The 26,422-nt window shown below is 40.1% G+C and overlaps 2 protein-coding genes across 3 annotated transcripts in view; both read right to left on the reverse strand.

Moving 5' to 3' along the window:
- LOC116093894 (calcium-activated chloride channel regulator 3A-1-like) overlaps positions 1-9,190 on the reverse strand; it is a 10,344-nt gene extending 1,154 nt beyond the window's left edge. Inside the window, exons 1-4 of the mRNA XM_031375732.1 lie at positions 9,014-9,190; positions 2,594-2,734; positions 1,854-2,001; positions 1,413-1,521 (exon numbers count right to left, since the gene is read on the reverse strand). Coding sequence (XP_031231592.1) covers positions 1,413-1,521; positions 1,854-2,001; positions 2,594-2,734; positions 9,014-9,172 — 557 coding nt within the window. The 5' untranslated portion in view covers positions 9,173-9,190. The remainder of the gene's footprint in view (positions 1-1,412; positions 1,522-1,853; positions 2,002-2,593; positions 2,735-9,013) is intronic.
- Positions 1-26,422, reverse strand: part of LOC116093892 (calcium-activated chloride channel regulator 3A-1-like) — a 55,735-nt gene that overhangs the window by 17,302 nt on the left and 12,011 nt on the right. The window contains exons 7-14 of one of the 2 annotated variants that reach the window (XM_031375729.1): positions 25,443-25,676; positions 24,014-24,191; positions 22,859-22,959; positions 21,913-22,137; positions 21,285-21,555; positions 20,151-20,318; positions 19,408-19,647; positions 16,590-17,125 (exon numbers count right to left, since the gene is read on the reverse strand). In XM_031375729.1, coding sequence (XP_031231589.1) covers positions 16,776-17,125; positions 19,408-19,647; positions 20,151-20,318; positions 21,285-21,555; positions 21,913-22,137; positions 22,859-22,959; positions 24,014-24,191; positions 25,443-25,676 — 1,767 coding nt within the window. In that variant the 3' untranslated portion in view covers positions 16,590-16,775. Of the gene's footprint in view, positions 1-16,589; positions 17,126-19,407; positions 19,648-20,150; positions 20,319-21,284; positions 21,556-21,912; positions 22,138-22,858; positions 22,960-24,013; positions 24,192-25,442; positions 25,677-26,422 lie in introns of those variants that run through there. The other variant, XM_031375730.1, reaches the window with a different exon arrangement.

Raw genomic sequence — 26,422 nt, forward strand, 5'->3', positions numbered from 1 at the left:
CTGGGCGTCATTCTTAGGTTCTCATGCTTGTGAGGCAAGGGCTCTATCGACTGAGACATTTTCCTTGTGGGTGTAAGGGGTAGTCATGCTATTGGAACTCAGGGATATCACTCTTCTAATGATTGGTTTTAAGGAAACTCCTTAGTTTACGAAGCATTTAATGTTTGATTCTTTGTTCAGTTTTGCCTTTATGCCACAATCAATACCAGGAGATTTAAAAAAAAAAAATACGAAGACAGAGAGGCCCATACATGCTGCCTGGGAGCTTTTCCTAGCAATGCCAATTAATTGGACCTCAAAAGGGAGGAGCAGAAAGATCGAGATATAGTTTTGTGGTGTGAAAGTGAGAGTCAGAGGCCCACGTGGCTGTCAGCTGAGCCTGTGTGCAGGGGTCCAGGCACCTCTGCAGGCCACACACCTTGGGGAGGAGGGTTGTGGGGTGCTGGGGGCAGAGGGAGCAGGGGTGAGGAGCAGGTGTTTTCTAGAACTCTACTTCATCTGATAGTTGTTCTTAAAAGATGGGTTGTAGCCGGGCGGTGGTGGCGCACGCCTTTAATCCTAGCACTTGGGAGGCGGAGGCAGGCGGATTTCCGAGTTCGAGGCCAGCCTGGTCTACATAGTGAGTACCAGGACAGCCGGGGTTACAGAGAGAAACCCTGTCTCGAAAAACCAAAAAAAAAAAAAAAAAAAAAAAAAAAGATGGGTTGCCTCTTGACATCAACTTCTATTTTTATCCATACTTTTCTCAATATAGCGAGTGTCTGTCACTTTTTAGTTTAAAGGCTTAAGTACAGTTTATAGGTAGGGTTTGATTAGATTTCACGGAGAATTTTATTTCTTAAAAACAAATCAACATACTCACGTATCCTCACAAGACACATGATTTTTTTTTCACCAATTTAAAAGCAAAATATATTTATCACAAAGCTGCCTAGCAGCTTAATGACCTTTAATGAAGCAGTTGTACCCTGCAGAGTTTTGAAAGTAGACTCGAAGAGGCATAGAGTGGAAGGAGGGGTGGGGCATAAGAGAAGTTAAAGAAGGAAGAGACAAGTGTCACGTGTCTTCTTTCTACATAGAGATAGTATAAAACACACAGGAAGAAATCAAGTGTAAAATAATATTGAAAATGTCAGTAGGCCCGAGTTGCAATTTGTTGATGTCTTTGGGCTCACTTACCTCAGTTTTTCCTCTATTAATAAACAATTCCCGTGAGTTCTGAGTTAGTTCCCTATATCTTATTATCTTCATTCCAAAGCAGTGAGAATTAGTCAAATAGGTATTAATACAATATGGTACAGTTTGAATATTGTGGTGAACTGTCTGAACACCCAGCCACTTGAACTGCCCAGCACAGACAGCTGAAGACCCTGAGGCAAGAAGTTGTAGAGCCAGATAGTTCACATGGATACCTTGTTGCTTCGACAACGTTCTTTTCAGACATGTAGAAAGGCCGGTCCATGTTATACTCATCAAATACTCCCCACCGGAGATGGGCCCACTCATGGACAAAGACTCTGCCTGAGAGAGAAGACTGTCATCTGCGAAACTGACGTTAAAGTTTTTGAAGAGTTTCCCTTTTATTTTCAATCACTTTGTCTATTTCCCAAGTTGAAATTGTTACACACTCTAAGAATTGATAATTTTTAAAAGATCAAAAATTTGAACATGCTAGTTACAAGTGACCCTTTATATAAATTTGAATATAAAAATAGGTGGAATATAACTATCATATTTTCAAACACAGGTATTAGTTAAGGCTTAATTTTCTTAAAGTCTTAGAAATCCACGTTAATGGTAGTGGTTTGCTTTTGTGTAAGTGTAAGTAAGAAGTATAAAGTAGTTATTTCTACCTCGGGGTCCGTAGATCCGCAAGTTATCAGTGAGTAGGAAGTTTGGAGTGAAATGTATGTACTGTCCTTTGTCCCCACACTGTCCGTATTGAAGGGTGTAGGGATCATCTCCATATTTCAGATAAGGATCAGCAACTATGACGTCTGCCTGAAGAGCAGAACAGCAAACCCAGTCAGATTCCAGGACATTAGAATCAAGAGATTTTACAAACAAGGGCTGTCTCACTTAAGTGATAAAAGTTGGGGCTGAGTAGAGGGCTCCGTGGCTTAGGTGCTTTCTGTTTATGCGCAAGAACTTGAGTTTCAGTCCCAACACCCACTCAAAAGCTGGGCATGGTGACATGTGTTTGTAACCCCAGTGCTGAAGTGGTAGAGATGGGCAGACTACCGAAGATTGTTCTGTAGCTAGGTTAGCCTAGTTGATGACCCTAAGTTTAGTAACGGACCTTGTCTTAAAAAGTTAAAGGTCAAAAGCAAATAGAGGAAAACACCCAATATTAATCTCTGACTCCTACATGATTATACACACACACAAATGCACACTGGGGAGGAGTACGTATGTATCCACACATACACATGTGAATGTGTACACATAGTCTACATAGATATACATACACACACATAAACAACAAAAGTTATGATACTAATTACTGACTTAATTATTAATAATTATCAAACCTTGTAAATGTTCATTTGGAAAAGGCACAAGAAACAGTGTCAGAGCTGGACTAGAAACCTACTTTGTCATATGACTCTCGTTTTGGTAGTAAGTACTCAGATTTTGACTTCCAGGTCATCGGGACTAGAATGCTTATGTTCCTGAAATAAAATCTTCGTTGGCTGGCTTCAAACAGGTAGGTGGAGGCTTGAGTTACCATTTCCTGACAAAATGAAAAGTGCATTGTGGTAGCAATCTTAAAACAAACTCAGCATAAATCGTCTACACCCTACAAGTAGAAGCAAACAGGGTCTCCTCTTTCTCAAATATGTGTGCACAGAGTAACTGAAAAAAAAAATGGGATACATTTGACTGAATCTCTTCAACCTTTAAATTCATTTCCACATGCCCAAAGCTAACCCTGACCATCACCTGCCCACCCCTCCAGTTGGCAGTTAGATTGGAGATGGGACTGCAGTCTCTGGGTGAGGTATAAAGGGATTAAGGTCTCCTTCCAGTCTGTGCAGGTCTACCTTGGGCTCAAACTCAGAGGCTCATCCCACAGCCCCCGGAGGAGGCTCCACTCCCAGGAGCTCTAGCATGCCCAGGATCTTAGGATCAGCGGTGAGTAGAACACAACATCTGTTCCAACACCACCAGGAGTGACTGGGACCAGCAGGATCCATGGACACAGGAACCACGCCTGACCAGTGGCTCTGGTTCCTTCCAGTCTGCACCAGTCTACCTTAGGTGCAAACTCAGTGGCCAGTCCCACAGCCCCAGAGGAGGCTCCACTCCCAGGCACTCTAGCACAACCAGGATCTTAGGATCCCAGGAGCTTGGTCACACCAGGATCTCAGGGTCTCAGAGATAGCTTGACTCCCAGGAACTCACTGACACACCCAGAATCTCAGGATCCCAGGATCCCAGAATCATAGGATCGCAGAGACAGCTGGACTCTGGGGAGTTCTGACTCAATCAGGATTATAGGAAGGACAGGCTTCAGTCAGATATATCAAGGGCAGGGAGCAATAGAGATAATCAGATAGCGGGGGTGGGGGTGGGGGGGTGGGGCAAGTGTAAAAATAGAAGCAAAAGAAACCAAGGTTTCTTGGCATCATCAGAACTCAATTCTCCCACCATAGCAAGTTCTGGATATACCATCATCACACCAGAAAAACAAGATTCAGATCTAAAGTCACTTCTCATGACGATGATGGAGAACTTTAAGAAAGACATAAATAACTCCCTTAAAAAAATACAGGAGAACGCAGGTGAACAGCTAGAAGCCATTAAAAAGGAAACACAAAAATCCCTTAAAGAATTACTGGAAAACACAATCAAACAGGTGAAGGAAATGAACAAAACCATCCAAGATCTAAAACTGGAAATAGAAACAATAAAAAAATCACAAAGGGAGACAACCCTGGAGGTAGAAAACCTAGGAAAGAGATCTGGAGTCATAGATGCAAGCATCACCAACAGACTATAAGAGATAGAAGAGAGAATCTCAGCGGCAGAAGACACCATAGAAAACATTGACACAACAGTCAAAGAAAACGCAAAAAGCAAAAAGCAAAAAGCTCCTAACCCAAAACATCCAGGAAATCCAGGACACAATGAGAAAAGGAAACCTAAGGATAATAGGTATAGAAGAGAGTGAAGACACCCAACTTAAATGGCCAGTAAATATCTTCAACAAAATTATAGAAGAAAACTTCCTTAACCTAAAGAAAGAGATTCCCATGAATATAGAAGAAGCTTACAGAACTCCAAATAGACTGGACTAGAAAAGAAATTCCTCCCATCACATAATAATCAAAACACCAAATACATTAAATAAATAAAGAATATTAGAAGCAGTAAGAGAAAAAAGTCAAGTAACATACAAAGGCAGGCCTATCGGAATTACACCAGACTTTTCAGCAGAGACTATGAAATCCAGAAGATCCTGAGCAGATGCCATACATACCCTAAGAGAACATAAATGCCAGCCCAGACTACTATACCCAGCAAAACTCTCAATCACCATAGATGGAGAAAACAAGATATTCCAAGACAAAACCAAATTTACACAATATCTTTTCACAAATCCAGCCCTACAAAAGATAATAGATGGAGAACATCAACACAAGGAGAGAAACTACACCCTAGAAAAAGCAAGAAAGTAATCTTTCAATAAAACCAAAAGAAGATAGGCACACAACGAAATGCCACCTATAACAACAAAATTAATAGTGAGTAGCAGTCACTTCCTTTTCCTTAATATCTCTTAACATCAACGGACTCAATTCCCTGATAAAAGACATAGACAAACAGACAGGATACATAAACAGGACTGAGCATTTTGCTGCATATAGGAAATGCACCTCAGTGACAAAGACAGACACTACCTCAGAGTAAAAGGCTAGAATACAATTTTCCAAGAGAATGGTCCCAAGAAACAAGATGGAGTAGCCATTCTATTATCAAATAAAATCAACTTTTAACCAAATTTATCAAAAAGGATTAGGAAGGACACTTCATACTGGCCAAAGGAAAAAAATCTACCAAGATGAACTCTCAATTCTGAACATCTATGCTCCAAATGCAAGGGTACCTACATTCATAAAGGAGTCTTTACTAAAGCTCAAAGCACACATTGCACCCCATACAATAATAGTGGGAGACTTCAACATCCCACTCTCAGCACTGAACAGATCGTGGAAACAGAAACTAAACAGAGACACAGTGAAACTAACTGTGAACCAAATGGATCTAACAAATATTTATAGAACATTTAATCTTAAAGCAAAATAATATACTTTCTTCTCAGCACCTCATGGTACCTTCTACAAAATTGACCATATAATTGGCCACAAAACAAGCCTCAACAGGTCCAAGAAGTTTGAAATAATCCCATGCACCCTATCAGATCACCATGGACTAAGGCTGGTCTTAACTTCCAACAAAAACAACAGGAAACACACATACACATGGAAACAGAACAATGTTCTACTCATTGATAACTTGGTCAAGGAAGAAATGAAGAAAGAAATTAAAGGTTTTTTGGAATTTAATGAAAATGAATGCACATCATACCAAAACTTATGGGACACAATGAAAGCAGTGATAAGAGGAAAACTCACTCTAAGTGCCTCCAAAAAGAAACTGGAGAGAGCTTACACTAGCAGCTTGACAGCACACCTGAAAGTTCTAGAACAAAAAGAAGAAAATACACCCAAGAGGAGTAGATGGCAGGAAATAATCAAACTCAGGGCTGAATTCAACCTAATAGAAACAAACAAACAAACAAAAAAAACTATACAAAGAATTAACAAAACCAGGAACTGATTCTTTGAGAAAATCAACAAGATAGATAAATCCTTAGCCAGACTAATCAGAGGGCAAAGAGACATTATCTAAATTAATAAAATCAGAAATGAAAAGAGAGACATAACAATGAAAACTGTGGAAATTCAAAAAATCAACAGTTCCTACTACAAAAGTTTATACTCAACTAAATTGGAAAATCTGGATGAAATGGACAATTTTCTAGACACATAAAAGTTGCCAAAGTTAAAACAGGATGAGATAAACCATCTGCACAGTCCCATAGCCCATAAAGAAATTGAAGTAGTCATTAATATTCTCTCAAAAAAAAAAACAACCCAAAAACCCGGGACCAAATGGGTTCAGTGGAGAATTCTACCAGACCTTCAAAGAAGACCTAATACCAATACTCCTCAAACTATTCCACAAAATAGAAACAGAAGGTACTCTACCCAATTCCTTCCATGAAGCCACAATTACACTTATACTTAAACCACACAAAGACCAAATGAAGAAAGAGAACTTTAGACCAATCTCCCTTATGAATATTGATGCAAAATACTTAATAAAATTCTTGCCAAGCGAATCCAAGAACACATCAAAATGATCATTCACCATGATCAAATAGGCTTCATCCCAGGGATGCAGGGATGGTTCACTATACGGAATCCATCAATGTAATCCATTATATAGACAAACTCAAAGAAAAAACACATGATCATTTCATTAGATGCTGAAAAAGCACTTGACAAAATTCCACATCCCTTCATGCTAAAAGTCTGGAAAAGATAAGGAATTCAAGTCCCATACCTAAACACAGTAAAAGAAATATACAGCAAACCAGTAGCCAACGTCAAACTGAATGGAGAGAAACTTGAAGCAATCCCACTAAAATCAGGGAGTAGACAAGGCTGCCCACTCTCCCCCTATATATTCAACATAGTACTTGAAGTTCTAGCTAGGGCAATTAGACAACAAAAGAATGTCAAAGGGATACAAATTGGAAAGGAAGAAGTCAAACTATAACTTGTAGAAGATATGATTGTATACTTAAGTGACCCCCAAAATTCCAACAGACAACTACTAAAGCTGATAAACAACTTCAGCAAAGTGGCCGGATATAAAATTAACTCAATCAAATCAGTAGCCTTCCTCTACTCAAAGGATAAACAGGCTGAGAAAGAAATTAGGGAAATGACATCCTTCACAATAGTGTAAGGGAATTGAGGGCAGGGAGGTGGGAGTGGGTGGGTGGGTGGAGGAACATCTCATAGAAGCAGGGAGGGAGGATGTGATAGGGTGTTTTTGAGAGGGAGGGAAATGGGGAAAGGGGATAGCATTTGAAATGTAAATAAAGAAAATATCCAATAAAAAAGTGATTAAGGTCAGAACTCTGTAGGCAAGTTGTTTACTTAATCAATCTTCTTACAATTGCATTGTTTAAACTAACAGGGAGCTTAATGTCTGGTAATTATTGTATTCTATGTTAATTAGAATTGCTTTTGTTTTATTTTGAATAAAATGTTTTGCCCAAGTAGAGTATATAAATAAATGACCAGATTATTTTTACAAAAACATAGTTTTTGTAAACTTTATATATGAATGAGTCTACAGCTTTCCCCCATTCCTCCTACAACCCTCACTCTCTCTAACAAATTCACGACCTCATCTTTAATTATCATTGTTACACATGTGTATATACAGCTGTATTTATAATGCACTGAGTCACTCTGGCTTTGCTCAAGAGCTAATAATAAAGATAAATAAGACTGGTTTACTCTGGCTTGCTACTTGCTACAATCCTACAAGCGAGTCATTCCATTGAGAGAGGAACAGAGCCTTCTGCTGCTAAGCGCTGCATGGAGGTGTTGCAAGGACCTAAGGGCAAAGTACACACGACACAAACATTTTAATTAAACAAAAACAAACATTTTAATTAAACAAATGCCGTTAGGAACACATCATATTTAAGCATGTGTCAGTTTTCCTCTAAGATAGGATAGGTAAGGATTTTCAGTTTTCCAAAGCTGAGCATGTAGGAGCAGCTGGAGGAGTGTGCAGGACAAGCTGCTGGAGCTTAAGTGTACACTTGCTGTAAAGCACCGTTACTAAGATAAAGTGTGAGAACTCTTGTCCACCTGCTCTCAAATCTGTTATCTCAGCTACTTAATGAATTATTAACAGCTGGAACACAGATTTTCATGTATAAGAAAAATATAAAGCCAAGCAGATTCCTATCCTGACTGTAGATAATACTGCAGACATGATGAAAATGGTCAAAGCAACCTTTGGGAGGGTAAACCTGTGCGTATAAGTGTGTCACTGTGTGTAAGTGTGTGATTGTGTGTGAGTGTGTGACTGCATGTGAGCGTGTATGATTGTGTAACTGTGTGTATGAGTGTGTAACTGTGTGAGTGTGTGACTGTGTGTGTGAGTGTGTGACTTTCGTGTGAGTGTGTAACTGTGTGTGAGTGTGTGTATGAGTGTGAGTGTGTATGTGTGAGTGTGTGACTGTGTGTGAGTGTATGACTGTGTGTGAGTGTGTGAGTGTGTGTGAGTGTGTGACTGTGTGTGTGTGACTGTGTGTATGAGTGTGTGACTGTGTGTGTGTGACTGTGTGTGACTGTGTGACTGTGTGTGAGTATGTGACTGTGTGTGAGTATGTGATTGTTTGTGAGTATGTGACTGTGTGTATGAGTGTGTAACTGTGTGTGAGTGTGTATGAGTGTGAGTGTGTATGTGTGAGTGTGTGACTGTGTGTGAGTGTATGACTGTGCATATGAGTGTATGACTGTGTGTGAGTGTGTGAGTGTGTGTGAGTGTGTAACTGTGTGCGTGTGACTGTGTGTGTGTGTGACTGTGTGTATGAGTGTGTGACTGTGTGTGACTGTGTGACTGTGTGTGAGTATGTGACTGTGTGAGAGTGTGTGATTGTGTGTGTGTGTGACTGTGTATATGAATGTGTAACTGTGTATATGAGTGTGTAACTGTGTGTGTGTAACTGTGTGTGTGAGTGTGTGACTGTGTTTGACTTGCGTGTGAGTGTGTAACTGTGTGTGAGTGTGTGTATGAGTGTGTGAGTGTGTGTGTGAGTGTATGACTGTGTGTAAGTGTGTAACTGTGACAGTTCAGATACTCAGGTAACAGAATTACTGACCTGAAAATACTCAGGTAATTAAACCCCTCTTACCTTTATGCTTGGGATAAGCCTTTCATCCTCTGGCACACTGGGGTTAATTGCAATGACCACACCCTCATATCCATTGTTGTTGAGATGGACCATGGAGCCTTTGACGGCCTGCAGGAGATGCAGGGTGAGGAACAGAAGGACCTTCAGTCTTGGCACCATGACTGCTCATGCTCTAGTGAGAAGTGGTGGCACAGAGGGTATTTATGTGTGTGCTTCACTCAGGAATTTGAATCAGGACCAGAATATTTGCATAATTTGATAGAAATGCTGATATCTCTTGGGACTTTCCTTTTCTGACCTAAAGCCTTGGTTGTTAAGTGACATGGGTATTGGTATTGTGGTAAATACATTTATAGTAGTTTCTAAGACAGTGTGGAGCTGACACTAATTTTGTAAAGTAAGTTCTGTTTGTATGAGTTTATTTTGCAAAACTGTAAGCCTTCCAGTGCTTAACTGGGGAATGAAGAGTTCCTGAATCTGCCGAAGAATACCAGTAAAAGTGGCTGTTAGGCGGGAAACCACCTTCTTGGCATGGTCCTACCTGTGTCTGTTGACAGTATTCCACTTTGCCAGCCCAGGCTTGATGCACCTTACCTGTAAGATCTTCCCACATTATCTTTCTTGGAATATCTTAATGTTTTTCAGCTTCTCTGAGTCACTGTTGTATTCTGTCTTGTTTAGGCTCATCTCATGAACATAACAAATCTTACTAGATTTTAAATACTCTTGTTAGCAAGAGATTATTTTTCTGAGTATAACTTCTCTCTTGGCCTCAATTTCCCTGACTCAAAATGAGGTCAATGAGGTCTTTTAAAAGTAATGTTGTGAAGATTAAATGTAATAATAACTCATGAAGAAGGGGGTGGGGCCTTGACTGTTTTACACATGGAGGTAGACCCTTAAAAAAAAAAGTCAGAAACAACAGAAGAAAAAAGACGAGTTTCCTAGGGTCAACTGTAGTGAGAATTTTTGTTTCTTTAAGGCCACAGAAATATTATGAGAATCTGTTTTTCTTTTTAATCCCAGGTGTGGTACATGGGGCTACTTCAGACTGTCCACAGCAGCTGACTAGGATTTACCTCGTGCTCTAACAGGGGAGTGATTTTGCCAGCTGCTAACAGTCTCTGTGAGTGCATGATGTTTGGAATCCTGGGCTTTTTCAGAGGCTAGATAATATTAGGGCCTGGAGAGGTGGGGTTGCAGTTGTTGGGTTGTTGGTTAATGGTTGGATGCTGTAGGTTGCAGTTTGTTAAGTATTTGTATGCAAAGAAGAAACAACAAGAAGAAATTAAGTACCCTGACAGTGAAATCAAACTTGTCCCATGGAACCGAACACCCTAATCATGAGGAAGTAGTCTTTTGTAAGTTTTTATAACAATAACGTTGCCCCCCCCACTATTCCTTTTCTCTCTTATCTAATGTTAAAGGGTTGAAAAAGTGGAGAAGGGTGGAAGAAGGAAGAACCCACAAACAACAAAAAGTTCAGCTACAGTTACCCAATATCCAGTGGTCAGCCCTGAAATTGTGTACATACAAATAACACTAAATTGGCCAAATGTAATATTTATACATTTAGACATATGTATGTGTGTATATTAATAACATATATTATAATATTATTAACAGAAGCCATGATGTTGAGAGGTATCAAGGGGGTATGTTTAATTGAAAAAACAAATTATACTTATAATATATATATAATATATAATATAATTGCACACATATAATATATAACATATATATTTATATACAATATACAATATAATATATATGAATATATAAAACATAACATGCATAAATATATATAAAGAAAAATGTATATGAAAGCAGTTTTTGTAAGTTCTGTGCAAATGAGGTCCTGAACCACCAACGAATGTGTATTTATTGACTGTTTTTTCCTCATTCTTCTTTATTACTGTGAAAGAAGAGTGTTTCTTTGTGTTCTGTATCCAAGGCCAGTGCTCTGCTATTCAGCGATACAGAATTGAGTAATGCAGGCACTGGCTCCAGAGAACATGGAGACTTGTTCTTTGGGTTAGATGGGAAAGCAAGAAGATTTTAATGTGAAATTGAGCAATCATGCTTCCATAAGGAGCTATGCTACACCACTAAGGAGCCCAGAATTGGAACAATCTTCATGATGAAGAGAATCAGAGAGTCTTAGGGAATGGAGCATTCTTTTGAAAATGCAGGTGTGGAGTTCATTTGCCCAGAATGGAGAACACTTGGTATTTGACCTCAGGCCATTCTGCTATAGAGCCTATAGATTTCAAAATTATTGACATACCCTAATTTTCAGAAGTTAGATCAGAATTAATCTTGAAAATCATTCTGAGTAGATTCTTTTGTTTCCATTTAAACAGTAGTTCTCAGTAAGAGATTCAAGAGAATGTGAACCACTATGGTAAACTTTTTCCTCGTTTAAATATTAGGCTCAATAATGGATTTTCTTAGTCAGGTTTGCCTTAAAATTTTCAGTTTAAGTATAAGTCTTTCAGGACTTCACTATTAATTTTTGGTCAATTTGAGGGCAGAAAAAATTCAATGTTATTCTTCAGTTGGATCTAAACTCAAAAGCAGACAAAAAACTAAAGACCACATTGTTACAATATTCTAGACAAAAGATCTCTGCTTTTGTATATGACTTTTATTAACTTAAATCAAACTAAAATTAATTAAATTTTATTAAATTAAATAAAATATGTGACTGTATGTCATGCACACTAACAAAAGTCATTTAGATACTTAAAACATTGAATTGGCCATTGATTTAAAAAACAACCTAAATACAATGAATCCCTTAGACTGGGTTCAGTATATGATCTTGCTTGCTATTATTAATTGACATTTTAGATCCCTAACCACGATGAGGAGAGACCTTCTGAAACTCCGTTTGAAAAATAATAAAAAAGGGGAAAATGCCACGCACACTCGTCTACTCCAGTCACATCCAAAATATCGGGGATAAAATCCTGATTAAGGATAAGAGGCAATAAGAATCCAAAAGGAGTTCTGTGCCTCCTAGATATTCAGACAGTCGCTGGTATCTCCTAACTCAGACGTGTTCCAGATCAGTCTTTCCAATCGTCAACATGCCCTCATAATTAGGCATAAAGGTACCCCAAGAAATGATTCATAAATGGCTAAGATTGGGCATTGTTTCCTGGTCAACACAATGTTACCAACTTATCCTAGTTTAATACCAAGCTATCTATAACTTGGAATTTCTCTCAAGAGATCTGCCTTGCCAGAGCTGGCAACAGAAGTCAAACACATTCCTTAAGGCAGTTAAAAATGTTTTACATACTAGAGAGTAATGAAGGGCTTCCACTCTTGGACATTAGCTAGAAGCGTTAGGTCGGAACTCCCCACTACTTGTCTCCAGCAGAACCATAGAATTAGCTTAGGAATATCAAAATGCCTCAACAGGGAGGGCTCCACTCCTCTTCTTCCTGCTTCACACTTAGCTACCAGGCCCTGCTGACCTTGGTGTGGAGGTCACTTGCCTACGTGACCTCAGTCTTGCATCCCTTGCTATAACCCCACCCGCCTACATGACTCTTGTCATCTGCCCTGCTTGCTATATGGTATTTAAGCCTGAATTTCACCTTATACAAATACATTCAGATTCAACACACCCTTGTGCAAAGTTTGTTTGTCATCCGCCAACTTATTGCCCACCTGACCAAAATTCTCATCCAGTGGAAATTGGGGTCCCCACAACAAACCCGGCCCGTGACAACTGTATTCTTTCTTTGTTGCTTATTTCTGAATTGTAATTTGCTCCATGGAGAGGCATAACTCTGAGGATTCAGTATAGGGGCAATGGCCAATCAGCTTTGTTTCTTTTTCTCCTTCCCTCCTTCCCTCTCTCCCCTTCCCCTTCCTTCCCTTCCCTTCTCTTCTGGTCTCTCTGTCCCCCACCCCATCTCTCCCTCCTTCTCTCCTCTCTCCCCCTTCCTATCTCCCTCCCTCTCTCCCTTCTTTCCTATTTGTTTGGGGACAGCTTTTGTGTACCCCAGGCTGACCTCTATCTTTGCTATGTAGCTCAGAATGTCTTTAAATTCCTGGACCATCCCCCTCCACTTTCCAAGTGCTAGACTACCAGTGAGCCTCACTATGCCTGGCAGGCTCACTTCCAAAGAGGCAAGTGAAAATCAATTACCCGTATTTTCCAGTTCATTGCCAAATTTATTCACTGAGAAGTTCAAGTCTTATTTTAATGACTACCTTTCCTACTCTATTTTTTTGCTTCCCTCTTTGGTTTTTTGTGAAGCCTGCTTGTTTTTGCTCTTGTATTTGAAACCTTCTTTTGTAATAGCTAATTTTAGGCGACACTCACCTAGACAAAGGTAACTGTTGGAATGCTATCCACAGAGGCTGTCTCTGGAAGAGGCCAACATTTGGATCCATAGAACTGAACCAAGATCATCTTCTCTCATCCAATGTCTTTAAAATCCATGGAGAACAAAATTGCTAAGAAAGCAGGTGGAGCCATGGCTCAGCACTTGAGATCACACACTGCTCTTGCAGGGGACCTGGGTTCAGTTTCCAGTACCCACACCAGGCACTTCCATCTGTTTGTAACCCTAGGTTCCAGGAATTCAATCTTCTGGTCTGTTTTGGCACCTGAACTCATACATACATACACGCAATTAACAGTGATAAAAAATTCTTAAAAATACCATATAGCAAACAGGGCAGATGTCAAGAGTAAGAGAAATCTATTCTCTTTTCTGGAACAGAGAAGCTCATCTTCTCTGCAACAGAATTGTTATGGAATCTGGGAAGCACCACATGAGACAACCCAGGAAAACACTTGAAGCAGGAGTTTGACACTTAAAAAACTCAATTAGTATTATACACTATTAGTAAACATCACATGCTGTGTTAAGTGTCAATGCTAACATGAGATTGCTAATTTAAATTTGTTTTCATGACTTTATTTTGTAAAACTGTAAATAGAGTGTTCCAGGGCTTATGCTGGGAATGAGAAGTCCCTGAGCTGCCTGAGGCTATGTGAAAAGCCAGCTGGTTGCAGCGAAACCACAGCTTTTCTGTGGGTTTTTATGTGGGTTCTTATCTTCAATTGGGCGTGTCCCAACTTTCAGTCCAAGCTTGACAAAGCCTGTGAAATCTTCCCACATTCTCCTCACTAGAAACATTTTTTTTTTCCATCTACTTGAGTCACTGCTATGGCACCCCACCTATTTATCTTGGGTGAATTTGGACAAACGTAATGTATCACCTTAATAGCTCATACATTTTCCTTCTGGAGAAAAACCTCCCACTCACGACTTTAACCTCTCTCATTCTCAATTTCCTTAGCTGTAAAACGAGGAGAGCAGGATCTTTCTAAAAGGACTATTGCAAAAGTTAAATAAAATAATGCCTGAAACATCTGGTATCCTACACTGCTGGGTTATTTACATATGTAAGAAAACAAGAAAACAAGACAAAAAGAAACAAACAAAAATGCCCAAACCAATGTAATGAAATAGGCAAATAAAAAAGAGAACAATAAAAAAGAGCACTTGCTATAGCGAGGGACCCTCCACTACCCAGTAAACCTCTTGTTTCTTTTTACCCACATGAAAGATGAGCATGCTTCTCCGTGTTCTGTGTCCCTTCCCGGGGCTCTGTACGAGTGTGGGATGAGGTCAGTGTGGACATTGCCTCTGAAGGACTTGAAGACTTGTTTCATGGATTAAGTTGGAATAAAATAATATTCAAAATACAAGTTACAAGAGTAGAGGAAGTTCTGCTAAGAGCTATTGCACAGCACTAGGGGGCCAAGAATCAGAAAATAATTTCTCAATGGGAGGAGAATCAGGAAAGCCCTGGGCGCAAACTGAAGCTCACTCGAGGGAATTTGTTCTAGGTTACAACTGTGGATAGGGCAACCTTTGTCTTTCTTCTTGGGCCTCTCAGCTTCAGTTTAATTTTCTTCTTTGAGACAGGGTCTTGCTAAGTAGACCTGACTGTACTGGAGCTCAGCATAGATCTGCCTGCCTCAGCCTCCAAGGGCTGACACTGAAGGCTGGTGTCATTATATCTAAGCCTTAAGTCAATCTGCAAATTACATATGACACAGGATATGTTTCAGAAGGATAGCCAGAGAGTAATGTTAGAAATCACTCAAGAGTAGTTCTTTTTGTTCCCATTTAAACAGTAGTTCATAGCCAAAGATTCAACAGAACGTGGACTTTTTTTGATAGTTTGTATGAGAAAGAGACTCTGTCTTGTGTAAATGTGAGGCAATACTCACTTGCTGCTAGCTTTTGGTATGGTTTGACTATGGCTCACTTTCTCTAAAGCCCATCTTGAATTTATGCTGGGAAATGATTGTGCTGTTCGGAGTGACCACAAAGCCAGAGTCATTCTTACAGGATCAGTTAGCTACTGTGAAGGTGGATTATCCTGCGTGAGTGCTCTTCACAGGCTCCTGCTTGTCCTTGATCTGTATCAAGTGCTGGAACTTCATGGTGTCCTTGCCAGGACCAGCTGCTTGCTCGACCTCAACCCTCTTAGCCTCCAAAACCCTTCCTTAATATGTTACCCATTCTCAAGTGTTCTGTTGAGTAACAGAACACAGACTAATACAACAAAGCAATTTGCCACCTTAGGGATTTTGTCCGTTTTTCTTTTGCTCTCTCATTTAAAAAACATGCAGAGAACATATAAAGATGCTATCTGGAAATTAATTTATGTTTCTCTTTTCACTGATTTATAATGAAATTGGATATAATTTTCTCTTTCTGGGCTTTATATTCTGTTTCCTTGTGTAATTACTGCCATAAAATTACATGTTGTATTTACTGTAATAGCTTTTAGATATTAATATTTAGAAAATGAGTCGTTCATTTTAACTAATTTTTTCCCAAAGGTAGATTAAGGAAATACTCTGATTTACATATAGCAACTTATAATTTTAATAGACTCAATTAGGAAATTTACAATATTGAACCTTCATTTTTATGTTACAAAGATTGTAGAGTAGACATGAAGTAATAAAGTGAAAAACAGAGTTCTAGAGATGTAGAAATAAAGTTTCACAGTAAAATGAGAGCCATATTCCAGCTCCTGTCAGCAGCAGCTTCAGACACTGAGAGGTTGTGTTCCAGAGATAGCCAAGGGCATGCAGTAAAAACAAAGTTCTGCTGGTCAGAATGTTGAGACAGAATGATGACCAGACCATTCTGACTAAGCTAAGTAAAGCCAAAACAAAAATAACTGGTGGTCGCAATGATGTGAAGGTCTATGAAAACAAGATTAGCAATTCTCTAAATAACCCCCCAACCCCTCCCTGTGGTGAATTTCGAAAAATACCACAAACTGTCACCCTGACCTTGCTGATGACAATCCCCCTACCACCTAGTTACTCAGCCCCTTCCCAGGGACTTTTCAAGGCCAGGTACAGAGCTGGATAGGGAAATTGGCTGACTAAGCCAAGAACAGCCCCCTGAGCAAGCAAACCAATGCCTGATGAGATCCTTTGTCCTGGGATCCACCAACCAGAGTAAGCCAGCTAGCCCTGTTGCAGAAATCTGCCCTCTGTGAAGTATAAAAGATGCGTGCTTTCTGTGTTCAGGGCTGACTCCCCCACCCCCACCCCGGAGGGTACGTGGATCAATTAATCTCATGTTCTTACAACGATCTATTGTCAATCTGTGTTCTCTGGGTTGAGCTAGATTACTACAGACAATGGGGAGAGTAAATTTGAATTCAAAGATTGAATTTTAGCTCTACTGCAGTTTCTTGTTTAAAATATGAAAAAAGCTGCAACAAATACAAAAACTGTCAAACTGGGTACGGACACTCTGGTACCCAGATCAGGGTTGCTGGGTACCAAATAAACTTGTGGAGGAATAAACTTGACAGCCTGTGCGATGTTGGAGACCTCCGAAGAGAGTCCGGCTTCATTGTCGGCCTGGATTGCAATGTAGACCTGGGTGCCATTCGCTATTTTAATAGTTTCTGGTTTGAACTTAAATGTTTCTTTTGAGCCAGCCTCTTTAGGTATCAGACTGGAAGTATTCACTAAAGTAGCGTTGCTAAAATCTTCTTGGAGATCCAGAGAACGCCCACTCATCCTGATGATGTATCTATGCGCTGGAAGAGAGAGACATCACGTTTTAGCGTCCTGAAGATGGGTCTCTGCCTCTGCCCTGTGCCTGTGGGAGTTCTGAGCAGAGCATGTGAGCTTTAGACTCAGAGCCCAGATACCATTTGTGTCTGGTTATCCCAGCTCACTGATTTTAAAAACAAGTGTACAAACTGTTATCGGAAAACAAAATGTCCAGTTTCAGTATCACAGTATAGTTTACTTCAGCATCGTATATTATCAACCTTCCACCCAGAATCCAGGCTCCTTTTTAGAAAGAGACAGAAAGAGCAGAGCTGTTTTAAATTAGAGCAGGATACATATAATGTTCATGTGGAGTAAAACCATGTGTAGCTTCTGTTTTCTTTCTTTTTATTAAGTCGAAAGAAGGAGCGATGGGGAGCACTCAGAGAAGCACAGTTACTGGGAGGATGGAAGGGCAGGAGTCAAAGGTCACAGGCTCAGGACCTCTTCCCTCGTTGGCTAGCACCTTGGTTCTACACTGTCATCTCCATTTTTTTTTTTAAAGTGTAAAACAGAGATTTAGTCATTTGATTAACAAGAAGTTTTTGTGACTGCTGATATTCTGATAGTGATATTTGTAGATTGTGCCGGTCCTGCTGACTTCACTGAGGGGTCTCAACGTACACTCGAGACAGCAATTCGGCTCGGCTCACCAGGGGTCTGGAGCCAGCTCAAGAGATTAAAGCCAGAACCGGGAGCCCAGTATTCAAAAGGGACTGAAACTTTGATCCGCCCTCCTGCCTGGAGTCCTCGCTTTGATATGCTCGATTCCTGTTCCCACTTATGTGCTAAAAGATATGACTGTTTCGCCTCAAGTATAAATATCCCGTTTCTCTAAGTAAAGATTACACCTTGATAAGCAACCTTTCTTGGTATGGCTCTTTGTCTCCTCTAACCCGCTTATCTTCACAGAATCTCGAGTTCCCCCTTTCGTGAATCACCCACGGTATGAAGTGAAACTGCAGGCCGGTTTCCTTCAGTAGATGGTAGTGAATAAAATGTGTTTAGAACAATGCAGTAAATAGATAGTTAATGGGTGGCTGAGAGGTCAGTTGCTGTAACTGCTGTTTTATCAAGGAAAGAAAGGAAGACGCCTGTGTGAGTATTACGTAGTTCCACACTAATTTTGAAATCTAACAGAAATGGACATAGAATGTCTTATGAGGATAAAATATTTATAACCCTTATTTGGTATGAAGACTTTATTTTTTATGTTTTTAGACAATGTTGAAGATACTTAAACATGTGGTAAATAACTTTGATTTTTTCCTCCCCTAATTAAATCATTTGATTAACATTTAGCTTCTCCATTGATAAGTCCTGTCCATTCCACTATGATTCCCACAGACCTTGTTTTTCATTTAGGTGGATCTATCCATCCACCCACCCACCTACCCATCCACCCATCCACCTACCCATCCACCCACCCACCTATCCACTCATCCATCCATCTACCTATCAATCATCTAGATATCTATCGTCTATCTATAATGTATGTATCTATCAATCTATCATTGCCTATTATGTGTATCTATCCATTTATTATCTATGTATCTATCATCTATCAGTCATTTATGCATCTATGTATCTATCTTTTATCTGACTCCAACTATTTATCACCTATTTATCTATCATCTATCTATTCATGTTTATCTATCCATCTATCTATCCTATATCTATTTCTCTATCATCTCTCTATCTCTCTTTATCATCTCTCTCTCTCTCTCTCTCTATGTATATATATATATATATATATATATATATATATATATATGTAGATATACCTATCCTATATCTACCTGTCTGCCTGGAGTTAACTGTCTACTGGTATATTTTCTTCTTTGCTGACTTCTAAGAGCCAGACTTGTTCCGGAGACTCTGACAGTGTTTGCAGGTTCAACAGTAATTGGATAAAATTGAGCAAAGACAGAAATACTGAGAAAGTCGCCCTTGTTTGGGACAAAAGGATACAAGAGAATACTGTTATTTCCTCCTCTCATTTAATTTAAAAATAGACAGGCAATTTGATAAAAAACAATCTGAAAAAAAAACTAGGTTGGAATGTTAAGTTATTAAAACAGGAATCATTTGGGTCAGTTGGTATCTTTTGGGGTTTCAGTTTTTATATTTAAATATAAGTGAATAGTGGGTTACTGTTATTTATTCCATAAATGTTACCCATAAATAAGACACTGGAGAAGCTTTAGAATAATGAAAGATAATGGGGTTTCTTTCAGAACATTTTAAAACTCAGAATCAAACTCACCTCTTCCTTTATCGAGGACCCCGCCAGGGGCCGTCCATGTAAGGTGGAGATGGTCTTCTGTAAACTCTGCCTCCAGGTCTGTGACTTTACTGGGTGGGAACACGTGGGCGTGGTCGCCACCAGGGGGCGCTCCAGACACAGTGAACGACCCTCCAGAGGTGAGTCTGCTGAAGTCTTCCACTGCAGCCTCTGCTGCTTCCTCTGGGACTTCAGGTCTGGGTGAATTCAGTACAATTTGATCTACATCCCCAAAAAACAAACAAACAGACAAAAACAAATAAATTGTAACTTTTATGTTGTCATGTCTGTCCTTATAAGCTGATCTTGCAGGTCGTCAGTGCAGGTATTGAAAAGCTTGTTTTCATGAAAGAACTGCTTGTTTTAACATCATTTTGAAGTGGACGAGGGAACGTGACATTTTGGTTAAGCTGTATTTTAACCTATCTTTATTTTTATCTTATACTCACCTGTAAAATTTTTCGAGGGCGAGAGTTGTGTGTTATCCGTATTTGTCGCTCTAGTGTCTAGTGCAGACCTTGCTTTATAGACGATGCTGAGTGAAGTGTTTAATGTGTAAGTGGAGTGAATCGAGGGGATAGCAACAAAACCTGCATAAGCATAGTCTATGGATCTATCACCCAGATTTGATTTTGGAACATACTGATGATAAACTCTGTTATGCTTTTGATCTTTCTTATATTTATTTGACCTAAACCAGACATTTCTATTTCAATGTTACTTACCATTTTCAATGTAGCCAGGTACATAGAGAGACTTATTCTTTTGTTTCAGATTTAGTTTAGCCATGTTCTTTCTTGCCTGGGCACTGACTTTTAAGCTGTATCTACCATTTCCATGGAAGTCTGTGAAATATCTTGAGTAGATTCCATCATTTTTGAGTGTATCAGCACCTGGGCATTGAAATGTGAGAGTTAGTAGTCTGCTAAGTAAAAACGAGAGCTGTAACTGTGAGTACAGGGGTGGGGTGGGGATGGCCGTGCTTCCGTACATAAGGTGGCACAGTTTCAAGTACAGAATTCTAGAGTCACACTATTTTGCTTCCAAATTTGTCTTGGTCACATGATAACCCTATGATTCTGGAAAAACACATTGTAGGTCGCTCCTTTCTTGTGGTGCTCATCTTAATAATGATAGTGGCTCCTATTTTATATAAGAAACTTTAAAAGTAAGAAAATAAAGATAACGAAGTGGATTAAAACACTGCCAGAAGTGAGAAAAATGATCCTTGAGTTCCCTCCATGGTTCAAGTAAAGCCAATGAACTTTAATGATGACAGTGGTACTTGTTAACATTTTGTCTAAGCTCCGCCCCACGGTTACCTGGCAGCAGCTAGGTGTGCCCGACTCACTATAAAAGGGGCTGTTTGCCCCCTCCTCTCTCTCTTGCTCTTGCTCTTGCCTTCCTGCTCCTGCTCTCCCCCCATCACCCCCATGTCCTAATGGCTGGCCTCTACTTTCCTCTCTCTCTCTCTCTCTCTCTCTCTCTCTCTCTCTCTCTCTCTCTCTCTCTCTCTCTCTCTGCCTTTCTTTGCCTCTATTTCCTCCCCATGCCCTGAATAAACTCTATTCTATACTATACCCTAGTGTGGCTGGTTCCTCAGGGGGAAGGGATGCCTCAGCATGGGCCCAAAGAGGCACCCCCTTCCCCCACACCTCACCACACATCCACCAAAACATATCCCACTCTCTTTATCTTTTTATAACACATCGGTACTTACAGCTGGGCAAAGGTTTAACACATTGCAGCTAGATTTCATTTCACTTTGAAATACAGTTCTTAAGTCAACAGAAGAACACTGAGATAGAACCCAATGAAATAATTTTAAGTCCCATGGTGTTGATACAGGCTCCCATTACCTGCCCCATTGTCCCAGAGCTCCAGGGTGACTTGATTTCCATTTTCAGGTTCTATGATGGCTGTGACATTGGCTCCCAGAACAGGCAAAAACCCTTGGCTGACCCGTGCGTACACAATCATCGGGCTAGGGTACTGAGCTGTGCTCTGACTCATGTGAGCGGTGGCGATGACTGGGAGCACGGTGGGACTTCTTGCTCGAGTGGTCACTGTCACTGTTAGCAACTGAGACTTGGCACCCTTATTGAAGAGGCTGTAAGTCCAAATACCTGTCTGAAAAAAAAATTCTCTTTGAGAGTTTTGCTAGTGTTTTTCCTCTTCTGTGCTTAGGATATACAATTACTTAGAAGTGTAAAAAGAAAAAGAGCAAGAGCTTTTGTGATGTTGGGAATGGAGCCAGGGCCTCTGCAAGCTAAGCTGGTGTACCCCGTCGAGATATTGCACCAGTCTAAATAATGACTTTTAATATCTGATTTAATAAACTAATGAAGTGGGTGTGATCCTTCTGTGCTCTTTGAAGCTTACTTTTAAGATGAATTACCTGTTACTGTTTTAGTATTGGAAACATGGAAGATGCCTTTCCTTTCTAACATAAATTGATAACTCTCAAAAACAACAGAAGAGACCTACCTCGGCAGTGCCTGGGATGTGAAGGCGGACAGAGAAGATATTTAGCCTATCTTCTCTGAAATCTGAGGTTGTGTAGTTTTTTCCTTTTGGATCTTGAAGAATAATTTCTGGCTTTTGTACCGTCCATGTGATAACAAAGAACGTATCGTTGCCAACAGTGCTGTCCACAGGTACTGTTCCACTTAGCCATTCCTTCCCATTAATCATCAAGGCTTTGCTCTCCAGCTGTCCCAGAAATTTTAAATAAGATGCAAAAGCCTATATGTTATTACCATGGAATTTTAAAGTTAAGGTAGTTCAGTATAATTTTGAGTTTGAAAATTCTTTTCAGTTAAAATAATAGAGCATTAAGTTAAATTCTTTTCGGTAAAAGTAATATGTTAGGAAAAAATCAAATTGCTAAAAGTAAATTTATAAAAATTATGGAGATTAAAAATAATATAAAGAATAAATGACTACAGGAGACAAGGCATATTTAAGTCATGGAAAACCAAATTCAGTAGGGGAGTGTTTCTTCTATACAATGGAGCCATTTTTAGGTTAGTGTGGTGGTTTTAATAGGTAAGATCCCCATAGACTCATGTATGCTTGGCCATAGGGGGTGGCAGTGTTAGGAGTTATGGCCTTGCTGGAGAAGGTATGGGTAGTGGGTGTTGAGGTCTCTTATGCTCAAGATATGCCCAGTGTGGTATCCTTCTGATGACTGCAGATGGCTAGGTATAGAACTCCCCACTACCTCTCTAACACCACGTGTGTCACCACGTTTCCACCATGATGATAATAACCTCTGAAACTGTAAGCTACTCCCAATTTAATGTTTTCCTTTATAAGAGTTGCTCTGGTCATGGTGCCTCTTTACAGCAATAGAACCTAAGACAGTTAGGGAGGAGTAGCTAATAATTAGCAGGATGGGGGGAACAATGAGAAGACAAAAGAGTTTGCTGACCTGCAGAGCCTGCTGGGAGATGGTGCCACTTTTAGATGAAATCCCACTGAAAGAATCAATCAGGCCATTCACGTCTTTATTGGCATAAAAGCGAAGCCCTCCTAAAGGAGAGTTTTAAATGGAAAATTCTGTTCACTCTGTGCACTCATTGATCTACAGAACAAGCTACTTAGGACTTTAGCTACACTCCACCAAAGACTGCTTTTCCAGGTCCTCAGGGATGGAGTATTCCAAGTAGAATTTACTTACTCAAAGTAAGTGTGTTAAGAACAAAGGGAAGCCCAAAGAACTTCAGTTGTCTGTTAGATTAATCAGTCACCAGAAGGGAGTGCAAGCTATTGTAGCAAGGGAGTGCAAGCTATTGTAGCAATGCCTGGATATGATACAATTACTACCACAACAGTGAAATTTAAGCCAGCTCTTATAAGTTAGTGATTTATTTTCTGGTTGGATCAAAACTGCATAATGATAATGAGATATTGACTGTTTAGAATGAAGGGAAAATTAATGAACCGTAGTAAATAGATAATGGAGACATTAAAGGAAAGAGGGAAATGACTTGCATCTAAGACGCTAAAAAAGAATAGGTTGAAGAGAAACGATTGCCTGAAATATGATGTTCATTACACACTTATGTAACTACTAGATGGCAGGAAGCCAGTCTGGAAGACTACTTAAGGAGCCACACAAGTGCTCATGTGGTCAGGCTTAGAATGTGCTGGGAAGAGACAGAAATACGCCACGGTGGAATGAATTCTGAATGGTAGGCAGGTCTTTTCGGCAAATCATGTATAGCCTTTGGGTTTCCATTTGTTCCTTCATAAAATCTGGATGCCTAAACATTTTCTGTCGAACCTAATAGTATTTTTAAGCTGAGAGATAATTTTGGGTGCCATTGGGAGTCATGGAACAAGGCTCAGATTAGTGGTATAGGTTGAAATTAGGCAAAGAATAAATGGTGACAAAGATAATGAGCGCCATGAGACGTTTGTATATAGAAGCTTGGAGGGGAGGGAAAAGAACCCAAGGAGCAAGAGGCAAAGATTAACTTTAAGTTAGGGAATTTTTGAGCAGCTTTTTATTTGTGGCGAAAGATCATGTACGACAGAAAGACGACAGAACATTTTCTATTCAAACTCTTTTCCGAAGTCTTACCTGTCATGTCCGACAGAGTCTCCAGTTCTCGAGCAGCAGAAAGCCCCAGGGCGATGGTGTGGATGACAGCACCGCTGTGTTTAACCTCCTGAAAGCATGAGCTAATTCCATTGTCTTCCCCATCTGTCAGCAAGACAATCTCAGAGCCAGAAGTGCTTTGGCCACTGGAGGTAATTGCCTGGAGGGGAAAAGCCACTTTATTCATCACAAAAGAATGATTTCTGAATCAAAGAAAAGTAAGAACAAACTGCGTTAGTCCTGGAGGAGTCCTTAGGCTTCTGCCTCAGAGAAAGCTAACTGTGCTATCATTCCCAGCTGAGTTGGCACACGGAACCGGATGTAATACATAGGTTTTGAAAGCTGGAGTCTTGATGGACCCAGTCTTCTAACGCTTGCGAGCTCCCACTACTCACCGACGAAAGCATGAGTCATATAAGTCCTATACAAAGTTGGTAACAGCTTCTCTTATCATTGTAGGACGTACTTGGGATAGACAAGTGACCCAGACAGTCTGGAAGGCTGCGTCGCCTGGAGTCCAGCTTGCAGAGTGGCCAGGCTCCGACGGACTCCCCAGGAAAAGCTGGTGGGTAAGCTGTGCCTCTACAGCTCGGCTTAGGAGTGTGGGGATGGCAAGGGCGGCCTTGGGGGACTTCCCAGGGAAAGCTGGTGGGTAAGCCGAGCCTTCAGAGCTAGGCTCTGACCAGTTGAATGACCCTAACGCATTTAGACATAATCCGGCTGGGATCACATACTTCTAAGGCCAACACATCCCTAGTGGCAGTGACTACCTGGAGGTAACAAGACTAGTTTAAAAGGCGACTTTCTATTTTGTCTCTTAATATTTGATGATAAATAGACTCAAGTGGAGACTAGCTTAGGTTTGAAAACGTGAATATCAAGATTCATGATATGCAGTTGGCTACATCCCTCAACAAAGTGCTCCTAACATTTTAGTTTACAATTTCAACACCATTAAACTTCCATCTACGTTCTTTATGCTTGGGCCTTTGCTTGGTCCTGAGGAGCAGTTTGAGCTCTGTGATTTTAAATCTCAATTTGATGGGCCAGGCATTTCAGTACCCACAGTATCTCATGGTACCAATAACCTTCTCACACAATTTCCTCAATGGCATTGCTTTCCACTCATGGTAGTTCCAGAGAGACTCCCCAATAAGATCTTGCTGTTCAACCACTGATCTCCTCTTGCATACCCTCTCCTCAGGGCCACGTAGCCCTTGATGTTACATCAGGTGACAGCTGGACACCAGCTACAGAGAGTGGGAAAGGCTACTTGCTCTTCTCTACACAGATGATTTGTCTCAATCAGGTTAGACTATTATTAAATGAGGAACCCATGAGCTCACCACCCTTGGTGAGAGCTAAAGATGTAGTCAATGGCAAGCGATAGGAATAATTTTTTTTTTTTTACCTCGAATCCTTTTCTGAGCCCACTGCAAATTGAAGTTCCGCCGCCCGCGTGTGGAGGCAGCTTTGCGCTGAGCTCTAGGTAGGAGCTGTCATTGGTGATTCTTATTAGGTTATTTTGGATTGTGGCAGTGCTATCAAATGTGACCAGGCCGACCAAGGATTCCTTTTCAATAATTTGAATTAAATATAGCTCTGCTGCTTGGTTCATCAGGGTGAGGCGAGTGATGGGGTTTCCCTGTTAAACAAAAACATAAAGAATTACACACACACACACACAAATATGTGTATATATATATATATATATATATATATATATATATATATATATGTATAGATGAGAACTACTCTGGAGTCTTTTAAAACCTTGTCATATTAGTGAAAGACAAATGTCACCAATGGCCATCGATCTTGATAATAATTCATTAGTGCATTTTTAAGGTATATCTTCTTCAGTTTAAAGGTTTGCCAGCTAGCTCAGTGGTTAAGTGTTCTTTCTGCTCTTGATGGATTTGGGTTCAGTTCCCAGAACCCAGATGTGACCCACAACTGTCCCCACCTACATTTCCAGAGCATCTGAGACCCTTTGGCCTTCACAGGCCTGAGACACTCAAGTGGTGCAGATACATACTTTAGGCAATACACTTATACACATATAATAAATAAGCTTTAAGATTCTTAGCTATATTTGTAAAACCCTTACCTTTTTATATAACAACTTGTTTAATATTTTTTTCTGAATGAAATATTTTAAAATGTAATTTTTAGTAAATACCAAGTAGAAAAGTGTCAAAAATGTCCAACTATAGGGAATTGGCTAAGTTATGGTATGTACATATGACATAATTACTAAATATAACAATTTCTGTTTTTCCAGTTTTCTTCTTTATTGAAAATAGTTTCCCTTCCAGTTCCTCCCCATCTCTCCTCCCCTTCCCTCTGCTCCTCTCCTCTCTCCTCCCCTCCCCTCTGCTCCCCTTAACT

The sequence above is a fragment of the Mastomys coucha genome, unplaced genomic scaffold (genome assembly GCF_008632895.1).
Source record: "Mastomys coucha isolate ucsf_1 unplaced genomic scaffold, UCSF_Mcou_1 pScaffold16, whole genome shotgun sequence".
NCBI classification, from domain to species: Eukaryota; Metazoa; Chordata; class Mammalia; order Rodentia; family Muridae; genus Mastomys; species Mastomys coucha.